Source organism: Chrysemys picta, chromosome 7, assembly GCF_011386835.1.
Source record: "Chrysemys picta bellii isolate R12L10 chromosome 7, ASM1138683v2, whole genome shotgun sequence".
Taxonomy (NCBI): domain Eukaryota; kingdom Metazoa; phylum Chordata; order Testudines; family Emydidae; genus Chrysemys; species Chrysemys picta.
The window spans coordinates 101,427,153-101,445,355 of record NC_088797.1 but is presented as its reverse complement, the minus strand read 5'-3'; the positions used below and the strand labels follow the sequence as shown (position 1 = coordinate 101,445,355).

The window sequence follows — 18,203 nt, the reverse complement described above, 5'->3', positions numbered from 1 at the left end:
AAATAAATTTCTACAGCTTAGTCATATCTGAGTCCTGAATCTGCAGATAGCTCTTTCTTCCAAAATGTTTACAGATTAAACTATTTTTGCAGGTAATTTAACTTCATTGACAGCACTGAATCTAAGGCATTGCCCTCTGGAGTTTCCACCTAAAGATGTTGTACAGAGGGGACTGCGGTCCATTCTGTGCTTTCTCCGGAATGTCGGCAATGGAAAACTTGTCAATTTAGAGCCAGATACTCAAGGTATGTAGGACAATTATTCATGAATATTTATTAAAATTGTAATTAGTTGTTTTTGAAAAACAATGTGAATGAAGTGATGCATTCCCTGTATAGGTTTGTGTCAGTAGTACCATCAACTCTTGAATGCAAAATTGGACAAGTCCTGATATATAAATAGAAAAAGAAATGTATTATTATGTTTTTAAAACATATTTTAGGGTCTTGAAGGAGTTTGACTTTTATGTGGTAAGAGAGAAATCTAGGGAAGGGACTTAAGGATGTCTGTGATGTGGCTGGAGCAACAGGAGTGGAATATGTTTTCAAAAAAGGCAGTTCTGATAATAGAGGAGGAGATATGAGAACAGGAAAGGCTGGACACATGCAATAATCAACATGAAATATGACTAACATATACAAGATTTTTTAGAAAGGAAAAGCCAGATTGTGATGATATTTAAAAAGAAGTAGTAATAGGCCTTGGTGAGAAACTGACTGTTAGGAAGGAGATTATACTAAGGTTGAGACCCTCAGAGATGGGAAGGATAGTGAAATTTCCAAGAGACAGAGAAGAGGAAATATAGGAATTGTCATAACAAATCCAGCAAGTGGTTTACTGTCCTGTCTCTGATAGTGGCCAGGTGCATCTGAGAATGGTCTGAGAAACCCCATAATAAACAATTATGGAATAACTTGCTCATAGGAGAAATTTCTTTAACCCCAGGCAATTAGTGATTAGTATATGTCCTAAAGCATAAGGAATTATATTGCTTATAAACATTTATCCTATTAATGTAACTGGATGTTCCTATCAGTAGAAACAATAAAAAGTTGAATTTTAGAAATGTTGAGTTCAAAATGGTGATTGAACATCCAAAAAGAGATGTCTGAGATGCATTAAGAGATGTGGAATGGACATAGGGAGAGGGATCAGGGATAGAGAGGTAGATTTGGGAATCATTCACATAGAGGTGATGGTTGAAACTCTGGGAATAGATGAAGTCAGCAAGAATAAGGAGACAAAGGGACAGAAATCTGAAAGACACCAAGGGGAGCAGAGAGTGTGAAGAATTACCATGTGTGTTTTAATGACCACAAGTGTTCAGGATCTATGTTTTCCATCTCAGGTAGTAGACTATATCTCTAGCAGCACTGTGTTCTATATCAATTTGCTGTGGAGCTAGTTCAGCGCTGACCAGGAAAGAAAGTATCATTACTGAATTGCCAGCACCACTTTCTGCATGCAATACCTCTGCCTAACCCTGCTGACAATGGTCAAAAAGGAAATCTCTTGGTGACTGGATTATAGAATAATAGCTAATCTAAGTGTATTCAAGAATCCATACAGTGTTTGTATAAAGATTCCTATATCAACAAAAATTTAAACTATTTTTTTTTCAAAAAACATTGTAGATCTATTTGAAGCAAACTTTTCTGAAGATTATTTCATTACATTAAAAGGCCAAAATAAACTAGTGTTCTTTCAAGTAAAGGGACCATATTGTTTTATATGATACTGTGCATACTTTATTATTCGAACCCTTTGACTAAATTCTTTCCACATTAGTGTACATTTTAGTGTAAAATACACAAAATACATTTACTTATATTTTTATCTTATCAAGACTAAGAAGAGATTTGGGTTAGATATTATCATCAGTATTATGCTATTCTGTAACAACTAGCTAATTCACTAGCAACAGGTAGTTATTTTTGTGCTGACTGCAGACAGATGCAAATACCTTATTAGAGAGACTAAGTAGCATAGTGGATTAGTGAATTAAACGGACTTGTCTGGACGGCTGAGTTCTCAAATCTTGGATTAGGCCTTGAGTCAATGAGTTTTGGTAGCCTCATCCTATTTATCTACATCACAAACCCAATCCACAATCTGGCATATTTTTCAGTATCTACTCAAGAAAGGATTATACTAGAATAAAAGAGTTATGGTAGGTCAAGGATGAGATTAATTCAAAAGTCTGTTTGAAGAAGTGAGCCCAGCACCTGCCTGCACAATGTGCTCCTTATGCCTGCCTCAGACTGTTACTCTGTTCTGATCATTTTTGAAAATTAACACAGTCTTCTATACTACTACCCATACTATTTACCATATGTCAGTATTCTAGATTACAAATAGAGAAGAACATTTAGGATGCAAGATTGCTCCTTATAATATATACTATAGTCTTTTGTCCAGTCTAGTCTTAGTTTAGACTTTAATATAGTAGACATGCACATACTTTAAAGTTGTATATTTCACAGAATTGCCTTCTATGCTACAAGAAGATGCAAAGGCCATTGTTAAAGAGTACAAGAGAAAGTCAAAGAGATACCCTGCTCTTAGGAAAGCATTCACTGGTCCATGGAAACAGATGAGCTTCATTAGTGAGTTTAGTAGAATGTTAGTTAGAGGAAGATAACTTTTTATGTTTTATAGGAACATACTAACAATTGCATACATTTGTATGCATACATTGCGGTGTCCGCAGAACGTGTAATCTCAAAATGTATTATTGTATCTTGCTATTAAAGTTTAAAAATATAGCATATCAAATAATTTCATATTTAAATTTCTGAAATCAAACTGAAAAAAATAGTTTGTATAGATTACATTTGTGCTTAATATACCTGAGACCTATGGCTATCTTGTAGATGGGTGTGTACTTAGCATTTCCGTCAACAGCGTGATCCTTTGTAGAGCTGAAATGGGGGAAGAAAGTTTGGGTGCAGGAAAGAAAAACCAAATACTTACCCTTAATTTTGAACCAGAATTTATGTCCATGTAAGATATTCAAAATGACGCCTGTTATAGATTTTGGAAGTAATTGGGTAATAAGTCCTTTCCATTTCTGAAATATATTAGAAAGCCTTTGTTTAAATGGAATTGGGCTTTTTACAGTTTTCAGCAGATCTTATAATAAGAAATAAATAAATTTGAACATGAAAAATAGAAGCAAAACAATCTTTGTTCAAGAGGATAGAACAATTTTTCTAATAATGAACTCTTATTATTTATTCTGAAAAGTACATTTGCCTTTGAGAATTATTTGCATTATCTTGAATAAGAAGTTTAAAATAGCCATGGAATCATCTTTTCTGTTAAGTAGAAGGAATAAAACTCCTAAATCCTTGATAATATATCCCTTAGAGAGAACTATTTGGTAAATCTTGTTCAGTATCTGTTAAAATTTAATTTTTGATATCACTATTAAGAATTAAATAAAGGACTGATCTTTTGTTTGTAAAATGTGCATAGACTGTAGATAGAGAGAGAATCCTTGGCTTTACCCTATGCAGAAGAACTTGTAATGTTTCTGATGATCACTTTTGCATAATCAGCTATAACAAATAGAATAAAATCAATGAATTATATCAGATTTTATCTAAATTCACTCCATGAGATAATTTTGATATATATCTAGTAACATGTAAGTAAATGTTTAGTTTAGAAATTATCACAATTATTTCCCACAATCATTTATTATTGTGTTTTGTTTCTGTTGCATTATGGACTAGAATGCCTATTTTTTCCTGAGATCCCTGTAAATATTTGTTATACATTAAAATGTAAGCCAAATAAATTATATTTTTAAAACACTACAGTGTTTTTCTTTTCTTGTCTAATTTCTTTCTTTGATACATACATGATTTTGAAAATCTTATGGATTTTGTTTCTTTCTGCCACTATATAACTATATAAAAAGGTAGCCTTGCATGCTATTTATTTTCTATTTCATTCAAAGACAGCATATTTTAACTACAAAATAATTATAAAATGTATATTGGAACAGCTTCATAACTCATGCTACTGCAATATCATACTATTCTACTTTAGTTTAGATACTCTTATAATTAAGGAAAAATACTCCCCATAGACTTTGATTTTCAGAATTTGTGGACATGCCACATTTGGGAACCTTCTGTAATATTCAAGAGTTTTCTGCGCCCTCCCACGTGGCCCATCTGTTCATGCTGGATGAGCAGTATGTAAGAGGTGGTATATACACACTTCATGCAGTGAATATAACAGAATGTGCTATGGGAGAATGCATTTCCTCTAAAACTTGAGGAAAAGAGAGAGATGAAATATAGCTGTTTACTTCTCTGGGATTTGGGGAACCTCCAACTCTGCAGCTTCTGCCGAACCAAATCTTAATGCATCTTAGTCCTGACATGTAAATATAAAAAATATTCAAGTTGTGTATGTATAGACAAATGCACATAATAGAATAATTTGAGACAGTTTTTTTTTTACTGGGATACCAAATAGATTTGAAACCCAGGTCTTCAGAGATAAAACTTTGTGCATAACTTGTTTTTTTTTTTTTTCCTTGATGTTGTATTTCATAAAGATTTCAAGTTCATGTTGGCTATGTTAAAAGGTTTTTCCCAATTGAACTAACAGATCTGCACCTAGGCATTTATTCCATGCTATGGTATCTTAGCGCTTAGCATTTTTACTTTCTTCTGATATTTATTTCTCTGGTACAAATATCTTACTTGCTGGTCATCATGCATAGCATCTTCACACATTCATTTACTCATTATTCATGCATAGTTTATGTAGTATACATTTACACTAGCCAAAAAACTACATCAAGAAAATATAAATATTGCATGGTTAACCACGAAAAACTAAGTAAATGACAAATGTATTGCTTAAGTTAAGCAAGATGGGCCCACCACTGCACCCTAATGGCCAGAAGACTTTGGCACCGGTTCCAGTCAGCTCCAGGGGCAAATTTCAAAATCCTGTGGCATAGTCTGAGAACATCCATCCACCAACCTCATGGTTATTAGCTCTGATGTCCCAGCTGGTCTCAACTATAGCAAACTATGAGGAAAGAGGTGTCTTAGGCTCTGATTAAGCAGAGCACTTGTGCATATATTTAAATTTCATTGCCTTCAATGGGATTTAAACATGTGCTTAAAGTTAACCATGCACTTAAATGCTTTGCTGACTAGGGTGAAGTCACTCACATTGAAGTTAAACACATGTTTCCGTGCCTGGTTCATTGGGCCTTAGACAGCAAGTCAGATACAGCTTTATAGGCCAAGATTAATTTTGAATTGTATCCAGAAGTGAATGGGAAGTCAGTGCTGCTGTTGATAAACATGTTCCTGTAGGTTGACTTCACCTAGCAGTTGAGCAGCTACATATACTACATACACAGTACAGAGAATGCACCATGGTGAAAAGTTTAGATTTTTTATTATTTTAGAGTAACTATATAACTCTTTAGTGGCAGAGTGAAGAGACAATCTCAAAATAACATAGACCTCACATTTCTTTTTGTCATGCTGTGTTAACTTTACCATTATAGAAAATTTTAATGCATTGTCTACTGCTCCTTGTTCAGATGATGGTTGTAGTTTACTAATGAAGGGGAAAAGTCAGAGTATGTGAATAACAAACTAGTCTTTCATATGTATAGTCACATTCCTGAAGAAAAAAATAGAAATTTGCCAAACAAAATCTAGTAACTTCATTGGTCTGATAGATGAGTATTGAGTAATCTCCTTTTTACTCCAATAGAAATGCCACCTGTTGAAAAGTTAAATTTAACTGAGTTGATGAAATCCAGTTTGGATTTGTCAGATGAGTGGCCTAATGAAGGAGAAATGCTACGATTTCAGAAGCTGAGGGAGGAAATGGTAAAAGATGAAAAGGAAGAATTTCTTGCTAACCAGGATTTAAATCCTAAAGCCACAATGCAGGAGTTTGCTGAGTTCAGAAAAAACGGCAGAAAGAAAGAGAGGCTCTACCACAAATCAGCGACTCTTTCCAGGTGAAAGAAAGTATTATATATATTTTAATTTCATATCATGAGGTACAGTATGGCAGACTATGTGTGTTGGGCAGGTGATGAATAGCCAAACTTCTAAGTGAAAAGATTTAAAAGCATTTTAACATACAGCATGATTAAAAACCCTCCATCTGTGCCCAGATGATGCATTAGTTATGGTTAGAACAAATAAATAATAAAGAAAACAAAAAGGCCCTAAATAACTCTAAATTTTCTCTAAAACTAGGAAACAACAAGCACTATCAACTTTGTAAACATTAGAAAGGAAAGACAACTGGTTGAAACTGCCATCCCCATGCAGATATAAAACTTTATCAATTCATATTTTAATAATTACACTTTTGGAAATACTTTTGGAACATGCTTAGCTGAAAGAAGTAAAATCTGTTAATGCATACTAGTGACTAGAAGACCCATTTCAGATTACTTAATTTTGCACTTTTAGCAAATAAGGCTATTGCATGATACAGTGTAATTACTTCATGTATTTTGCTAACTGATGTTTATGAAACTACATAGTATGCTAGTGAATGTAAAATATGGTGGGATTTTTGTAAAAGTAATGAAGTTTAGGTAATAAACCCTCACTAGAGGACCTGCTATTGATTCTATGCTGAAAAGGGGAAGTATTTTTTATGTTCACATTATTAAGTGTGTGAATTAGCAAATTTCTCCAATATATATTTTCTCTTGAGTCACTGTAGTGTTTTGTCAATGTACAGTGTTATGGAACCGCTAATATACATTCAAGTCTAAGAATTAGGAATAGTGAAAATTTTTTGAATTTCAAAGTTTTGTTGAAATTTTGAAATTAAAAATAAAATCAGGAACATTTTTGACTAAAGTTTTACATTTATTCCCCACCATCCGTTTTTGAGCAAACATAGAACTAGGTTATTTTTAATCTAGTCTTTGAATGAAATTTCACATTTCAAAGAAAAATGGAGAGAAATTTTCACAGCATTTTTTGGTGAAAGTTTTCCCTTTTTTCCCCACCAGGGAAAACAAACTATAGGATGTGAAGATGCAATGTATACACTCAGCCTAATTTAAAAAATATTATATAGTGGGTCAACATTCATCAAATTATACTTTCTTTTTTATTGTTGTTTGCTATAAATTACTTGATTGGCTGAACATTCCTATAACTCTGTTGGTTAAGAAACATAATCTCATGTATAAGAGCATCCAAGGGACTGCTCCATTGCACTATTGGGTATGAGGTTGGGGAGGGAAACAGTAGGAATCATTCATGAAAAAGTAAAAAATATACAGGAGTTTCTGTAATTCAGAGCTAATGAAAACCTATTCCAACAAAAAGTGCACTTAACTTGGATGGGAAGAACAAAGGAAAGTTCCAGCACTCAGAGAATCACCTACTACTTTATGTAGGTAGTTCACTAGATTTCCTGTACAGTATGCTTACAGTTTTTCATTTTATGAAAAGAACCTGAAGGTGGCACTCTGTAATCATTTTCTCTTTAAATGAATATACTTTAAGTTTATAAACTGCTTTTACTCTGAAATCTTTTACTTGAACAGTTTCTTCTCATCACATTCTGCATCATATTTATCATCTTCATTATATATATTCTTATATTCCAGGTTCTGCTCTACAAATCCCTTCTCTACTGAAAGCAAAGAGAGGGCTTGCCGATTCAGGCTGTTTCTGTTCTTTTCCCCATAATATGATCCCATGTAACTGTATTTTTGATTATGAGTATGTCTACATAGCAACTAGACACCTGCGGCTGGCCCATGCCAGCCGACTCAGCAGTTGGGGCTGTTTCATTGTTGTGTACACTTCCAGGCTTGGGCTGGAGTCCGGGCTTTGGGACCGTCCCACCTTGCAGGGTCCTAGAGTCCAGGCTCCAGCCCGAGCCTGGAAGTCTACACAGCAATGAAACAGCTTCACAGCCCGCGCCCCGCAAGCCTGAGTCGCCTGGCATGGGCCAGCCACGGGTGTCTAGTTGCTGGGTAGACATACCCTAAATCAGTGGTTTTCAACCAGGGGTACACATACACCTGGGGGTACACAGAAGTCTTCCAGAGGGTACATCAACTTATTTAGATATTTGATTAGTTTTACAACAGGCTACATAAAAAGCACTAGTGAAGTCAGTACAAACTAAAATTTCATATCAGTGACTTATACTGCTCTATATACTATACACTGAAATGTAAGTACAATATTTATATTCCAATTGATTTATAATTATGTGGTAAAAATAAGAAAGTAAGCAATTTTTCAGTAATAATGTGCTATAACACTTTTGTATTTTTATGTCTGATTTTGTAAGGAAGTAATTTTTAAGTGAGGTGAAACTTGGGGGTATTCAAGACAAATCAGACTCCTGAAAGGGGTACAGTAGTCTAGAAAGGTTGAGAGCCACTGCCTTAAATCCTTGATTTAGCAAGCTATTGAAACCAGTTGGACTACTTATATGCTTAGTTAGACACTTTGCTGAATCAGGGCCTAAATGTTGTTGGAATATCAATGATCTATTGTGCCTATAAAAAAAGCTTAGAAGGAAGAAAGCCAAATTGGTTTGATTTCTGTGTTTTCTTATTCTCTGATTGGCCAAGGATCAAACCCACACATAAATCTGCCTTGTGAATTTAGTTATCCCTAAGGGCCGGCCTTAGGAGCATGTGACCTGGGTGACCGCCCAGGACGCTGTGGTTAGTGGGGCACGATGGTCAGTAGGGGTGAGTGCCGGCAAGCGTGGCGAGCCAGCCTGGCAGGGAGGCACAGGCATCAGTGTTCACCTCTGCAGAGCCAGCGAGTCAGATCTTGGGTCCCCCTTTTCCATGGGCTCAGTGGTCATGGGGTGTATTGCTGGGCCAGCAGCCGCCGCTCTCCAGCTACCCAGCTCTGAAGGCAGTGCTGCTGCCAGCAGTAGCACAGACATAAGGGTGACAATACACCAGACCATGCCACCCTTACTTTTGCACTGTTGCTGGTCACAGTGCTGCCTTCAGAGCTGGGTACCCGGCCAGCAGCCACCACTGTCTGGCCGTCCAGCCATCACTTAATTTGTGCCAGTGCCTCCTGGTGCTGAGCCCTGGCATCTCTTTCATTACAAATTAAGCACACAGAGGAGCCTACAGGTGCTGGGGGCAATGAGGGTGTCTGCCTGGGGCCAAAATACAAGTTTGCCCAGGGTGCCATTTTCCTTAAGGCCAGCCCTCACTATCATTAATTAATTTTTTCACCTGCTTGCCCTTTAATGCAGTATTGAATTAACTGTATCAAACTGCCTATTTTAAAAGGAAGAAGTTCTCACAGAAAAATACATTTTCTGAGTTTCAATCATATGATAAGATGATTCAAGCAAAGCGAGCTGAAGAGTTCAGATTGGCTGTGCAAAAGGAACTAAAAGAGACCCAGGCTTTAATTGAACAGCACAGAAAGTAAGTTTTATGGTTATGTTGCTTAATGACAATGCTGTATTTTTAAGTTGTTGTTCAGCTGTTCTTAACAAATTGTAACTTTTTTCCCTTCACAAATCACCATTTTACCATTTGTAAGGAAAGAAAATCATTACAAATGATCTGGATTATGAATAGAAATGTAAGGGGTACTTTCCTTCACAAAGCACAGTGCTCCTAGGGGACAGGAGTGTGAACTATTGAATTTCTCATTGACTTCACTGGGGAAACATGAGTTTCTGTTCCCAACTAGTGGAGAAAATGTTCCCTTTCACTATTCCTTACGTCATATAATATATTATAGAAGTATTTAAATAACCTTTTTTAATCTTTACTAACAGCAATGTACTCAGATGCGGATTAGGGATTTGTGGTAGCCCCTTGCCACCCCTTCTGCCTGCAGTCCCTCCCCCCCTTGTCATTCTCCCCCATGCTCCTGCCAGGGAAATGGGGTTGGGGCACGGGGGCTTGCCCCACCCTGCCCCCCCGCCCAGTGCTTCTGCTGGAGAGCTAGGTCAGCATGCGGGCTTTGTAGCCTATAGGGCTAGCCTGCTTGCTTGCCTATGTTTTATTATAATAGGTTATAATAGGATTATAGGTTTATAATAGAGTATATGTTAGCTGTAATGCAAGGGACCTACAGGCCACATCCTGTATGTTGAGCTTAGCTAAGGCAAAGTTAGCACATATATGTTTGGGACTTTTCACCCAGACAGCAAAGTTAACATACATATGTCTGGGACCTTTCACCTTATTATCTTCTGATCAGAATAATTGGCGAGCCTATAACCCATACTATCCAAATTAATAATATTAACCTCCTAAAATCAGACAACAGCTTCCCCTGTTCGCCTGGTGCTCCTGCCGGGGGCCCCGTTGGTCCAGTGGCTAATCCGCCACTGAATCTGCTAGAGGCAATAATTTGTGTCATAAAACATGTTGACATTTTTTCATTATAAAGAGTATGTATATTTAACAAATTTTGTTCTAAGAATTGTAAATTGTTTAAAATTCTGCCTTTTGTCCTACCAGATGCATGCATTTTGAATCATATTCAGAAGCCAACACACTAGCCATGGAACTTATCCAAAAAAAAGCATATAGATTGTTAGGTCTACTTTATAACACTGTCTTAAATTTTCCAACATATGTCTGAAATGTAGTTCATGTTTTTGCATAGTGGGACAAATGCAATCCTCTCTCTGCAGAGGTATGCCTGGCAGCACAAGATCTTGCACATCTTGCAGTTAGCAGGATTTGGAGGAGTGCGCAGAAGGTATACTTCCATATGTTGCAGAGCCCAGCTTCTTTGGGGTTGCCTTCACATCAGTCCACAGAGGGGGACTGGGCAGAGTAAGGATGGGAGCAGAGGTTCTGCCACTGTGTGGATCCTCTTGTTGCTACCTTTCCTTCCTGCCTGCATAGCGATGTTGAGGTTGTGGAGGGCTACTGCAATCATTGTGCACCCTTCCCTTCCTGAGGGACCTAGCCTAGATACTGATTTGGGCCAATGTTAGTAAAATAAGCTCTTCAGTTCGTTTAATAATTAATTAACCATAATACTTGTTTTTCCCTTTGTAGATATTAATCCCCTAGTTCTTGTTTCTCCCTTAATTAACTTACCTCCATGGCGGACCAGGGGCTTATCTATACTGGGTTTTTTGCAGTGGTCTAACAACAATGATGGAGATGCACCAGTGCATACCACTAGCATAGCATTGGTGTGCACTGGTGTAAAAAATGACTTGCTGTGTGACGATGTTATTCATGTATATGTACATGAATCTTATGTAAAACTAGGGAGTTACTACAGTCGTCATCCTTGAAGCCCATAAATTCCCCCCACAGTGAAGCATTAACAAATTAAGTACCTGAATGGATGATAATTAAAAAAAAAATCCAAACAAAAATTGTGGAACTAACATAACACCTGCTAAACTTCTCCACTAATTCACACAGCTTTTCATTATAGTTCTTCTCTCTTTGATCACTTTTGAGCTTTTCAGGTAAAAACTTTGGTTCAGATTCCAAGAAACCCAGTTCAGACTGATGTGGCTGGTGTGCATTATGCCACCAGCACAAGCATAAAACCGGCACATCTAATCCTAGGAAGATCAACTCAGTGCAAGGGGGATTCTCTGTTTGAATTGTCAAGGTAGCTCTTACACGACTCTACATCCTGGTATTTGGTGTAGCAAAGAAAAGACTAGAGGAAATATGCATGGCTAGGACACCTCAACACCATGATAATCTCCAGCTGCAATTTCAGTCTCTTGGAGCCATTAGCAGCCAATGTAGATCAGAATAGTCCTTAAGCTGCTCTATCTGTGCACAGGAAGAATTTAGGAGAAGAGACAAGGGGAACTATGTCTATATAGTTTTTAAAAGAATACACTCAGCAGACTTTATCACAGTTGATAAATACCTTCAAGGAGATAGTGTAAATGAAGGAAGAGGATTATTGTATTTATGATATCAGGCAATCATAGGACAAGGAGATATAACCTGTAACTAGGCTAGGAAGCAGGGCCGGCTCCAGGCACCAGCCCACCAAGTAGGGTGACCAGATGTCCCGATTTTATAGGGACAGTCCCGATTTTTGGGTCTTTTTCTTATATAGGCTCCTATTACCCCCCACCCCTGTCCCGATTTTTCACACTTGCTGTCTGGTCACCCTACCACCAAGCATGTGCTTGGGGCGGTGCCTGGAGGGGGGCGGTGTGGCGGGGCGCTCCGGCCCGAGAGCGGGGCCGTGACTGGGATCGTCGCCCTCCCCCCAGCACTCCGGCCGGTCAGGGAGAGCGGAGAGCCGCGGCGGGCTCGCCGCCCTCCCCCCAGCACTCTGGCCGCCGGGGAGAGCGGAGAGCTCTGGCCAGGCTCTCCGCCCTCCTCCCGGCGCTCTGGCCGCCAGGGGCTCGCCGCCCTGCTCCCGGCACTCTGGCCGCCGGGGAGAGCGGAGAGCCCCGGCCGGGCTCTCCGCCCTCCTCCAGGCGCTCTGGCCGCCGGAGGCTCTCCGCCCTGCTCCCGGCGCTCTGGCCGCCGGGGAGAGCAGAGAGCCCCGGCCGGGTTCTCCGCCCTGCTCCCGGCGCTCTGGCTGCTGGGGAGAGCGGAGCCGCGGCGGGCTCGCCGCCCTCCCCCCGGCACTTCAGCCCAGTTGGGGATTGAGAGCCGGCCCTGCTAGGAAGGAAAAGCTTAGGTTAGATCAGGGGTTGGCAATGTTCGGCACGCAGCTCGCCAGGGTAAGCACCCTGGCGGGCCGGGCCAGTTTTATTTACCTGCTGACGTGGCAGGTTCGGCCGATCGTGGCCCCCACTGGCCGTGGTTCGCCGTCCCGGGCCAATGAGGGCGTCGAGAAGCGGCGCAGGCGAGCGATGTGCTGGCCGCAGCTTCTCGCCGCCCCCATTGGCCCGGGACGGTGAACCGCGGCCAGTGGGGGCTGCGATCAGCCGAACCTGCCGCGTCAGCAGGTAAATAAAATTGGCCCGACCCACCAGGGTGCTTACCCTGGCGAGCCGCGTGCCGAACATTGCCGACCCCTGGGTTAGATACTAGGGAAAAGTTCTTAACAGAGAAGTTGGGCAGTTGAATGGATTAGCAACACAGGCAACTGAAATACCATCTCTGCAGATAGTCAAGATCAAATAAAATAAAATATATTAGTGAGAATTATTTAGTGAGCATCCCTACAAAATATTGGAGGGAGGAGGGTCAGATTAAATGACCTAAGTGATCTTTTTCTGGTCCAACTGTCTACTTCTGCATATACAGGCACCTCCATCCCTACTCAAGTAATCTGACCTAGCCAGATTAGCCATGTAGAGATGAAAGCTCTGTAGCCTAACAAACCTTTGAGGAATCAGTCCTGTAACCATTTCAATTTTTGTGTGAATTCTTTTGCTGCTATATTTTTTCTCTCTGCATTTTAATGCAGTGGTGTTCCTTGAAGTGCTGATCTTCCATTTGAATGTTAGTGCTTCACAAAGATGTCCATAGTACATGCATTTTTTTGCCACATATCTGGCACGTTATTAAAATGGTTGACTGGGTAAAAAGAAGTAATAACATTCACTTTTTAAAATGTGGTTTTAAAAGTTAAATATAAATTAAATTTTTTCAGAGATAAAGAAGTGCTTCGGGAATGGAGACAGCGTTCCAAGATGATGAAGGAGAAGAAAGAAGTATTGTTCAGGTATTCACCTACAAGAGCAGACATGGTATGTAATAGAGAATAGCAAGGCAGTATTGGATCAGGTAAATAATCCATTAACAAGACGCTTTTACCCTTTTTCTCTGTGAACTGTATATTTAGGTTAGACTTCTAATGATGATAATACAGTTAAATAGAAAAATGAATACTTAAAATACTATCACTTTGAGAAGCTATGTGGACCTACAGCCCCCACATGAAATATCTATATTGAACATGGATCCCGTGTGAATTGATGTGGATCAATGTGCAATGTAGGAGTTGCGAGACCCTGCAAACAGTTATTCACTATCTGTAGTAGTTCCAATATCAGGCTATTGGAGACGTTAAAACAGAAGTACTTATATTTAAATATTTTTTTTTAATTATTGAACGCCTCCAATTTGTGATATTGCCTCTGCCAAACTGAAATTGATGTGGGCTGGATCTTATGGTTGCTACAGGAGTCTGTAAACTCTGGCACTCTAAAAGGTGGCACCTTTTTAAAAAAGACTCAGATGTGTAAGAAAAATTGGGTTTTTGCCCATATTTGCTTTTTCTGAAGTAGAAAGAAGGCCTGAAAAGTGTTTCCCAATGACACAAATAAAAAAACCAAAATTCTTGTTGTTTCTTTATAATAGAAATTCTGGCCTCGTTTAAGTATGACATTGCAAGGAAGTGGATATTGAAAGCTGAACAATCAGACCTCTCAAATGCTCCCTTGTGGAACTCATTGTGACCATGACACAAAATAAGGAACATAAAAAAAGTATCCATTCAGAAAACTTCAAATGCTGAGGGATTCATTCTGTTAGTGTCCATAACTCTTTCTTTAATCTCCGTTTCATGATTCTTTATTTTTGATGTAAAAAAATGGTTAACATCAAAAATCAGGGGACAACAAACGTGTATGGAACATAGATAAGCTTTGAATTAAAACAAATGACAACTCTCAAAATGAGGTACAATTAAAAGGGAAGGAATTTAATCTGGTTGTTTAATATGTTTTTGTTTTATTGACAACTGTCTAGCAATGTCTAATAAACATCTGGTAAAAAGGATATCTTCATTAAAGAATAAAAACTCTCACTCCTTCCGATAACACATGAGGGCTCACAATACACATCTCTGACGTCCCCTGAAAGAGCAGGCTTTGCTTTGCTGATATTTCTAAAATAATGTGAAGGTTTAAAAAAACCCAAACAATGTCTATTTAGGCCTTCATTGTAAGTCGTACAGAAGCAAATGAGGGCACAACCTACTTTAAAAAACAGTACTTTGTAAGTCAGTTAGTTACTAAAATGATGGTACCATAGGATGGGAGTCAGGACCCCTGGAGCAAAATCCACTATTTTTCAGTGGTGCTAAGATTTCACGCAAGGGTTCAATTCTTAGTTCTGCCAATAACCTGCTTTGTAATCATGAGCAAGTCACTTCATTTCTCTGTGCCTCTGTTTCACCTTACATCCTTGGTCATGTCTATTTAGATTATAAGTTCTTGGGGGCAAAGACTGTCCTTTATTATGTGTTTGTACAGTGCTTAACACAATAAGGCCCCAACCTCAAGGCACTAAAATAATAAATAAATAATAAAATAATAACAATTAATAATTGTTAAATGTATAGTATATATGTTGGGGGGGTGGTTATTTGAAACATTATCCCCTATTCTGTATGTCTTTAAATTATTCACTTGTGCAAACTGATACTTCTGAAAATAAGCCAAGTTATGATGCCAAATGTGTCAGTGATACCAGGAAAGTCTGCTATCATTAAACTGATAACATAGCATGATGTTCTTCATCAAATAAAATAATACAAGGACAACATTGGAATTGGGCAGTATTCCCTGCCTCTACTCTCTGCTGATTGCAGTTTAACTTGTAAGGAAAAGTATTACCATCTCAGAGAGGCTGAACAGATCTCAGACCCTTATTAATAGCTTTTGGTTTCGGAAATGGAAAGTAAAAGTAACACTTGAAATGTATAAAGGAACTTGAAGCAATTTTACAAATAAGTGAAAATTCCTGGCTCTGTGACTGGTTGAAAACAATTATGTGACAAATCTGATACTTGTGGAAGTAGGTACGGCCAAATTATTTTGCCAATTTAAAAAAACAACAACTCCAGCACCAAAACTGCTCACATTGCAGCAGTAGATTTACAGTATGACTCCCATTCCATAGGGGAGGTTGGGAAGCACAGCAAACACAACTGCTTGCCACAGGAGACTTATTTACAGGCGGGATAATCAATACCAAGGATCAAATCCTGGCTCCATTGAAGTCTATGGATAAACTCCCCCTGACTTCAGCAGGGCCAGGATTTCACGCCAAGGCTCTAGGGTTTTCAGCAGCAAGAGTAATTCCAAAGTGGCAGCATCAGCATGAGCAGAATGCGTCAGAAGTAATTTTTCTTGCTGCTGTGAGTAATAGGGACTCAAATTGTAAAGTGCATACACACCTGTTATTTAGCAATATGTATTTTCCTATTTAAAAAATGATAAGGAATATCTGGATTTCACCCATGTTGTTTATATTATCCCTCTGAGAGTAGTTGCAGCATGCTTTCTCTGTGTAGGAATGTCTCTGTTTTAGTTAACCTGACTAAGGTATTTTTTAGAATGTGTAGCTTTCGTTAAAATAGTTGAGAATTAGGCGGATCATGTGTGATAGTAATAAATCTGACGATGTGATAATAGGACAGTATCTTTACTTGCCAAGGAGGGCCCCTGTTTTGCTTGCCCATGTTTCCAAGTTTTATGAATACAAAAAAGAGAATGTGTTCAGTCTGAGAGCACAGTTCTTGAATTCCACATTTTTCTATGTCATTTGTAAGTAAATACTGTATTTAATACTGTATATTTTAAAGCCTCTGTTTAGGCATTGTTGAATGTATATATGAAGCACAAGAGGGCACTGTAGTATCATATATGTATTCCATAGTGATGAGGTTGCTAAACTCCCTTGTTACTGAGTGACAGAGTAAATAGATTATATTAGCAATATCTAGCAAAATTCAAAGCATATAAAAGGTTGGGTGGAGAACCCTTTCATACTCATTTTTAAACTGTTTGTCTTTTACTTTGTCACATATGAACTGTATGTCCTTATTCTATCCTATCCTGGTTTTGCAGGTAGGGTGGAAAGAGGTTTCACATTTCTTGCATATTGCAGAGATTATTGCTTGCTAAGTAATGAACAAATAAAGGTTTAATAATTGCAGTCTGCCCAAATTCAAGTGAAGTCCTCAAATAACCACATAGTCATTTCTTGCTATGTTGATCAGCTTTTAAGATTGTTTCATGTGTTTATTTATCAGCCTGTGCATGTACATATTTGTTTGTGGAAGTCTGTGAAATATGTTTCCATTATACCTTACGGATCTGTTCAACAGAAAGCTGGCCATTGTGTAGAAACTGATTTTTACCAAACATACTAAAGCCTTTTGGGGAGAACCACAAGAGAGTGCAGACTCTCTAATGAAACTTTTTCTCTCCCCTAATGAACCAGTGAATGCTGTTATACATGGCATGAGGACCAATTTAAGTGACCATGGGAATTTATTTACTTTCAAATTATTCTAGCTAAAGACTGATTTAGTTGATGGTTCATCCCTTTTCCCATAAGAAAACACTTGGATTAACCAAAAAATGAAAACTTTGTAAAATTTAACAATAAGAAAAAGCATACAATGTTGTTAATGTAAAGTATTTGCCCTACATCCTAAATATATAACTTAAGTGATGTTTGCTTGCTAAGGAAGTTTACAGGATCCGTAAGTATGAGCTTTTGCAAGGACCACAGGCCAAGTCTTGTAAGAATCATAAGGGGGTCAGTCACGAATAGCAAAAAACTGACAAATTGTCAGATGATTAGTAAATGCATAATAATCTGTTAACAGACAATTGATGAACAGAAAGTAAGCCAAAATCACCAAATAAACTGATCAGAACAAATAACTTGACCATCTCTAGTTCTCAACATGTGAAATATGTTTATGGTTTTTTTTTAAACTCTGAGCTTTGCTGGAAAGTCATAAGCTTCATGAGCATAATGCCAGCAAAGCATGGAAGTATGGGTGGCTGGAAAACAAATTTCATTTAACAAAAGATTTAAGATTTCAAAATTTGTTATAATTGTGTTGTGGAATGAAAACGAGATTTTAAATTTTTTTCCAGAGAGAGAGAGAGACAGATACCAATCCCTACTCTTTATGATTTGGAGCAGGGATTTGAACCTGGGCCTTTCACATCCCAATTGAGTGCCATGACTGCCATGCTATTAGCTATCCTGGGGTGGGGCAGGGCTCTGTGTACATGTGTGTGTCTCACCCTTATCAGACATTCCATCCTGGAACTGAGAAATCTTCATAAAAACTGAACATTTCCACAAATCATTTTCATTTTGATGAAATGTCATTTGTCAATTCAACTTTTTTCAATGAAAAATGACAACTTTTTGACCAGCTCTACTTGTAATTTCCACGAGTCCCCTGGATTGGGTTTATGCAGCTTTTAACTTTTAGTGAATCTGAAAATGGGACCATGGCAGTAAC

General features: G+C 38.3%; 1 protein-coding gene across 4 annotated transcripts in view; it reads left to right on the top strand.

The window, feature by feature from the left end:
- Positions 1 to 18,203, top strand: part of LRRC27 (leucine rich repeat containing 27) — a 61,520-nt gene that overhangs the window by 26,967 nt on the left and 16,350 nt on the right. For all 4 annotated transcript variants that reach the window (XM_005305317.3, XM_005305316.3, XM_005305318.3 and 1 more), the window contains 4 exons: positions 93 to 245; positions 5,758 to 6,010; positions 9,302 to 9,442; positions 13,578 to 13,674. In XM_005305317.3, the coding sequence (XP_005305374.2) occupies positions 93 to 245; positions 5,758 to 6,010; positions 9,302 to 9,442; positions 13,578 to 13,674 (644 nt within the window). The remainder of the gene's footprint in view (positions 1 to 92; positions 246 to 5,757; positions 6,011 to 9,301; positions 9,443 to 13,577; positions 13,675 to 18,203) is intronic.